The sequence below is a fragment of the Silurus aristotelis genome, assembly GCF_946808225.1.
Source record: "Silurus aristotelis genome assembly, chromosome: 2".
Taxonomy (NCBI): Eukaryota; Metazoa; Chordata; class Actinopteri; order Siluriformes; family Siluridae; genus Silurus; species Silurus aristotelis.
Window position 1 is genome coordinate 38,832,870 of NC_139575.1, and position 6,941 is coordinate 38,839,810.

At 43.2% G+C, this 6,941-nt stretch overlaps 1 protein-coding gene across 1 annotated transcript in view; it reads right to left on the reverse strand.

Annotated features, from left to right (window-relative positions):
- Positions 1-6,171: 6,171 nt before the first annotated feature.
- Positions 6,172-6,941, reverse strand: part of cavin2b (caveolae associated protein 2b) — a 4,901-nt gene continuing 4,131 nt past the window's right edge. Inside the window, exon 3 of the mRNA XM_083526832.1 lies at positions 6,172-6,941. This exon is cut by the window's right edge and continues 688 nt beyond it. Within this exon, the coding sequence (XP_083382958.1) occupies positions 6,844-6,941 (98 nt within the window). The 3' untranslated portion in view covers positions 6,172-6,843.

Below are 6,941 nucleotides of genomic sequence, written 5' to 3' on the forward strand. Positions count from 1 at the left end.
AAAGTAGGCAGGAGTACAAGGAGATGCGGCAGCAGGTAAAAAGGGATGTGGCGAAAGCCAAGAAAAGGGCATATGAGGAGCTGTATAAGAGGTTGGACACTAAGGAAGGAGAAAAGGATTTATACCGATTGGCCAGGCAGAGGGACCGAGCTGGGAAGGATGTACTGCAAGTTAGAGCAATAAAGGATGGAGAGGGAAATGTGTTGACTAATGAGGAGAGTGTGTTGAGAAGATGGAGGGAGTATTTTGAGCAGCTGATGAATGAGGAAAATCAGAGAGAGAGAAGGTTGGAGGATGTGGAGTTGGTGAAGCAGGATGTAGATAGGATTAGTAAGGAGGAAGTGAGAGCAGCGATTAAGAGGATGAAGAATGGAAAGTCGGTTGGACCAGATGACATACCGGTAGAAGCGTGGAGATGTTTAGGAGAGATGACAGTGGAGTTTTTAACCAGATTGTTTAACAGGATTCTGGAAGGGGAGAGGATGCCTGAGGAATGGAGAAGGAGTGTGCTGGTACCGATCTTTAAGCATAAGGGAGATGTGCAGACCTGCAGTAACTACAGGGGAATTAAGTTGATCAGTCACACCATGAAGTTATGGGAAAGAGTAGTGGAAGCCAGGCTCAGAGAAGAGGTGACCATCTGTGAGCAACAGTATGGTTTCATGCCGAGGAAGAGCACCACAGACGCATTATTTGCTTTGAGGATGTTGATGGAGAAGTATAGAGAAGGACAGAAGGAGCTGCATTGTGTATTTGTGGATTTAGAGAAAGCGTACGACAGGGTGCCGAGAGAGGAGTTGTGGTATTGTATAAGGAAGTCTGGTGTGTCAGAGAAGTATGTGAGGGTGGTGCAGGACATGTATGAGGACAGTGTGACGGCAGTGAAGTGTGCAGTAGGTACGACAGACTGGTTCAGGGTGAAGGTTGGACTGCATCAAGGATCGGCCCTGAGCCCTTTCCTGTTTGCAGTGGTGATGGACAGGTTGACGGACGAGGTCAGACAGGAGTCTCCCTGGACTATGATGTTTGCAGATGATATTGTGATTTGTGGTGAGAGTAGAGAGCAGGTTGAGAAGAACCTGGAGAGGTGGAGATATGCGCTTGAGAGAAGGGGAATGAAAGTCAGTAGGAGTAAGACAGAGTACATGTGTGTGAATGAGAGGGAGGGCAGTGGAGGGGTGCGGTTGCAGGGAGAAGAGGTGGAAAAGGTGGGGGAGTTCAGGTACCTGGGGTCAACAGTGCAAAGTAATGGAGAGTGTGTTAGAGAAGTAAAGAAAAGAGTGCAGGCAGGGTGGAGTGGGTGGAGAAGAGTGACAGGAGTGATTTGTGATAGAAGAGTATCTGCAAGAATGAAAGGGAAAGTTTATAGGACTGTGGTGAGACCTGCGATGTATGGATTAGAGAGAGTGGCATTGAGTAAAAGACAGGAGGTGGAGCTGGAGGTAGCAGAGCTGAAGATGTTGAGGTTTTCGTTGGGAGTGACGAGGATGGACAAGATTAGAAATGAATTTATTAGAGGGACAGCACATGTAGGATGTTTTGGTGACAAGGTGAGGGAGGAGAGATTGAGATGGTTTGGACATGTGCAGAGAAGGGACATGAATTATATTGGTAGAAAAATGCTGAAGATGGAGCCACCAGGTAGGAGGAAAAGAGGAAGGCCAAGGAGGAGGTTCATGGATGTGGTGAGGGAAGACATGCAGGTAGTTGGTGTGAAAGAGGCAGATGTAGAGGACAGGTTGGTATGGAGACGGATGATCCGCTGTGGCGACCCCTAATGGGAGCAGCCGAAAGAAGAAGAAGAAGATAATACTTCTTGTGTGTTTAGAACGGTCGCCAGGTGGCCATACAACGAGAGAACACACACACACACACACACACACACGTGATGAACGTAAATCCTCATGAATTAAGTTTCTGGGGATTTTCCTGAAGCTGCTCTGTAATAATGTTGGGTTTAATGTGACTCAGAAAAACGAGTTGTCTCAAAGATTGATTAGATCACTGGACTACTGGACGCGCATGCGCAAAGCATCGCTAAATCTGTGCACAGAACAGAATTGAGCAGTTTATCTCTCACGCTTCTGGTTCTTCTGTCACGTGACTCCCATTGACGCTATGCAGGTTAATAACGAGTTAAAGAAACGACTTGAACTAAATCACTCAAAATAGATTTGTTAATTTTAATGAACAAAATTCAAAGAACCAAGACACTAAAATGATCATTGAAATCTTCCAAAACACTACTCTGAATCATCTGCTTTCACCAGAATGATCACGTTTCACACGTCATCCACTGCATAAGCCCCGCCCACAACTACCACCATCATGCTGTTTTAGTTTCGTGTCATTAAACCTCCTGCTGTTACACCGGTACAGATGTTCAAGACCGATTTTTATAAATCATTTGGTCAGAGTGAACACACACACACACACACACACACACACACACACACTACTCCACCTCTTCTCCCTGCAACCGCACCACTCCACTGCCCTCCCTCTCATTCACACACATGTACTCTGTCCTACTCCTACTAACTTTCATTCCCCTTCTCTCCAGCGTGTACCTCCACCTCTCCAGGCTTTTCTCAACCTTCTCCTTACTTTTAAGACAAACATCATAGTCTACGGACACTCTTGTCTGACCTCGTCCTTCAGCCTGTCCATCACCACTGCAAACAGGAAAGGGCTCAGGGCCGATCCTTGATGCAGTCCAACCTTCACCCTGAACCAGTCTGTTGTTCCTACTGCACACTTCACTGCTGTCACACTGTCCTCATACCTGTCCTGCACCACCCTCACATACTTCTCTGACACACCAGACTTCCTCATACAGTACCACAACTCCTCTCTCCACCCTGTCATACGCTTTCTCTAAATCCACAAACACACAATGCAGCTCCTTCTGTCCTTCTCTATACTTTTCCATCAACATTCTCAAAGCAAATAATGTGTCTGTGGTTCTCTTCCTCAGCATGAAACCATAATGTTGCTCACAGATGGTCACCTCTTCTCTCAGCCTGGCTTCCACTACTCTTTCCCATAACTTCATGGTGTGACTGATCAACTGTATTCCCCTGTAGTTACTGCAGGTCTGCACATCTCCCTTATGCTTAAAGATCAGTACCAGCACACTCCTTCTCCATTCCTCCGAAGATGTTGAAGATGTCTGTGAAGGCATCCGCTAGCTGTTGTGAACATTCCCGAGCACATTGCCAGGTCTGGCCAGCAGACTTTTGTGGGTTAACTCTTTAAGGTCATAAGCAGGTGAAGTTTCTTCTAGTTCGTGATCACCTGGATACCCTGCCACATGCGCCGGGTGTCTCCGCTGTCCTGGAAGTGGTCTTGGATTTTCTTTGCATGTTGGTGCTTCGCCTCTCGGATGGCATGGGACAGTTTGGCCCTTCACCTGTTTCAGAACCGGTTTACAGCATGTGATGAGCGGTCTGTATGCTGGAATTAGCATAACAGAGCGGTGGTCTGAGTATCTGAGATGGGGGCGGGGCTCTGCACGATACGTGCTGGGGATGTTAGTGTTAACAAGATCCAGCATGTTCGCTGTCCACATGCTAATGAAGTTTAGGGAGCACAGTCCTGAGATTCACATGGTTGAATTCTCCGGCGATAATCAACAATCCGTCGGGGTGAGCATTCTGCATAGTGCCTTAGAGTTCACACCGTGCCTCCTTAGCATTAGCACTGGGAGGAATGTTCACTCCAACAATGATACCAGTGGTGAATTCACCATCGAAGGTGCTAAAGGAATCGCACACTTACATTTTAAAGCTGGAAATAGATGTGCATACGGACGCGGCATTTATTCAACTCCTGACATTACAATTGCAAAGGGATACACCAAGACTTTCATATCCATGAAAACCGGGAAAACCTACAGTGTCATCAGAACACGAAAAATTACAGAGAAACCAGGTTTCTGGCTCATCCCTGTTCCTGAGGGCAGCACAGCGGAGCAGGAGAAGGAGATCGTGGAGAGTTCCATCCGTCCTTACGGCATTCTGATTAAAGAAGTGACTCAGTAATAATCACTTCACACTGATATTAACTGCATCATTTGAACTGTTCAATTCAGGATCAGTTATTGATGATTACATAGCAAATGAAAGTGATTGTTACACATTATGACAGATAAAATTCACATTGTAATTGTTTTAATGTAAAAATAAAATAAAGTATTGTTGTAAACTCGCCTCATTCAAGTGTTTAGCAAACAAAGTGGGACAAGTTGAGAAGTGTTTAAAACTCAGAAGCTCTGTGTTATTGCATATGCAGATTTGACTGCTGCATTCTGAACTCACTGAAGCTTGTTTATTAAGGATGCAGGACCTCCACCTAGTAATGCATTACAATAGTCCAGTCTGGAGGTCATGAACGCATGGACGAGCTTCTCTGCATCAGATATAGATAACATGTTTCTTAGCTTAGCAATATTTCTAAGATGAAAGAAGCTGTTTTTGTAACATGGTTGATATGATTATTGAAAGACAAGTTGCTCTTAAATAACTCGCAGGTCTTTTACTGTTGAACTAGTAGTTACAGAACATGCTGGAGATGCTGGAGCTTCTGTGTACTGGTTTTTGGGCCGGTGAGCAAAATCTCTTTCTTATCAGAATTTTATAATAGAAAGTTATGAGTCATCCAGTCTTTTATTTCTTTAACACACTGTATGGAACACTTCCTTCAGTAGTTTAGTTGGAATTGGATCTAACTGACATCTTGTTGATTTAGCTTTGGTAATAAGATCATACAGCTCTTCCTGTCCTGTACATGTAAAACAGTGGAGTTGTGGAGTTGTAGGTGAGACTGGATCAGGAGATGCTGTCAGAGGTTCGACCGCCACAATTGTTTTTCTAATACTATACATTTTTTCAGTGAAGAAATTCATAAAGTCCTCACTACTAAACTGTGATGGAACACATTTTTCAGATCCCTGATTTGTATTTAGTTTAGCTTCTGTACTAAAACCGAACCTGGGATTGTTTTTGTTATTTTCTCTACATTTTTGCTCAGGTGTTCAGCTCTAGCAGCTTTTAGCGCCTGTCTGTAGCTAAGCATACTGTCTTTATACGCAATTCTAAATACCTCCAATTTAGTTTTCCTCCATTTTCTCTCCAGATTACGTGTTATTCTCTTGGGGGCATGCGTATGACTATTATACCAAGGTGCAGGTGCTTGTTCTCTATTTTTTTAGTTGAAAATAATTTTTTTGTCATTAATGTACTAATTATTATATTTTAACTAAAAAGTGTGAAATGAATTAATTTTTTCTTTATTTCAGGATAAAAGTCGATCGTCACGAACAGGATTCGAACCTGTGCGGGGAAACCCCATTGGATTTCGAGTCCAACGCCTTAACCTCTCGGCCACCGTGACGGCGCGGCTCTTAGGTTCTGAGTCCGGGCTCTTATATACACCAGGAGATAGGAGAGCTGGTAAAGAATAACAAATTAACAAAAATTTAAGTAAAAGAGAATCAGATTCATTAAACGGTGTAGTTTTAATAATCTCATGAGTAAATTCACGTTTGAATTTAACTGGCGGATTTTTAAGATATGAGAAAATGTTAACATTGTGGACTTTAACAACCACAACAACTTTATTTACCGCCTGTTTTTTAATATATGATGTTTAATGAGTTCCCTTCAAGTCAGCCATTCGGGTTGCACAAGCCATTGCACTCTTAGTGCCGGTCCCAAGCCCGGATAAATTGGGAGGGTTGCGTTAGGAAGGGCATCCAGCGTAAAAACGTGCCAAATCGAACACGGGTGATCCGCTGTGGCGCCCCCTAATGGGAGAAATCGAAAGAAAGTTTATTTAATGAGTTTCCTTCGAGGCCGCCATTTTGTTTTTCGGAGAAAGAAAACAAAGTGTAATGAAGCAAGCAGACCGCCAGGAGGTGCTAAAACCCCGAACGGATGTACAGCAGCGCTAATGAGAACCTTCACCCTCAGAAGCACAACCGCCGATTCTTCACAGGTTCTTCCTCACATCTCCAACCTCTGTTTTATTTTGTGCCTGGGATCAAAACTGGAATGGAAATTGTATAGTGTGAAGTTCTGCTTGTATGAAGCTTCTACATAATAAACTGCAGGAATCTGCTCACCAAACATGCTGCACCAAAGTTCAGATAAAAAGATCATCAACACCGTGTGAAGTTCAGATCTTTATTTCTTTATTGTAGAATCATGTGGAGAGAAGTGCAGAGGAACAGAGCACGTGAACATGCTTATGAGTTATTTATCATCATCATCATCATCATCATCATCAGTTTCTTCAGCATTTTCAGTGAAGAGGAAATAAAGTTGAAAGTTTGATATTTCAGTTTTAAGTTTAGAGTTTTATAGATTTATATTTAGAGATCAGAAAATAAAGACATCAAAGTGTAGCATTTAAAGACTTAATGATTGTGTAAACAGTTTGTGCAAGTGTTTGTGTGTGTATGTGTGTGTGTGTGTGTATGTGTGTGTGTGTGTGTATGTGTTTGTGCATGTGTGTTTGTGTGTATATGTGTGTGCGTGTGTGCGTGTGGTGTGTGTGTGCATGTGTTTATATGTGCAGACACGCCTCCTGATGTTCCAAATAAAATTTACACTCTGAATATAAAACATCAGCAGTGGCATTTCTGATCCACACTTTTACACGTTTTATATTCATTCCTTTTCACCTCTCATTTCATCATCATCACCATCATCATCACCATCATCATCATCATCATCATCATCATCACCATCATCATCACCATCATCATCATCACCATCATCATCGTTACATCATTATTTCCTGTATCAGGGATGAGATCAGCAGGAGAATCAGAAAAAAGATTTAAGATCTTTTCTCTACAGCAATGCTCTCCTCTTCATCTTTCTCACTCTGCTCCTCCTCCTCTACCTCTCCATGCAGTGCATTTTGGGATATGTGGG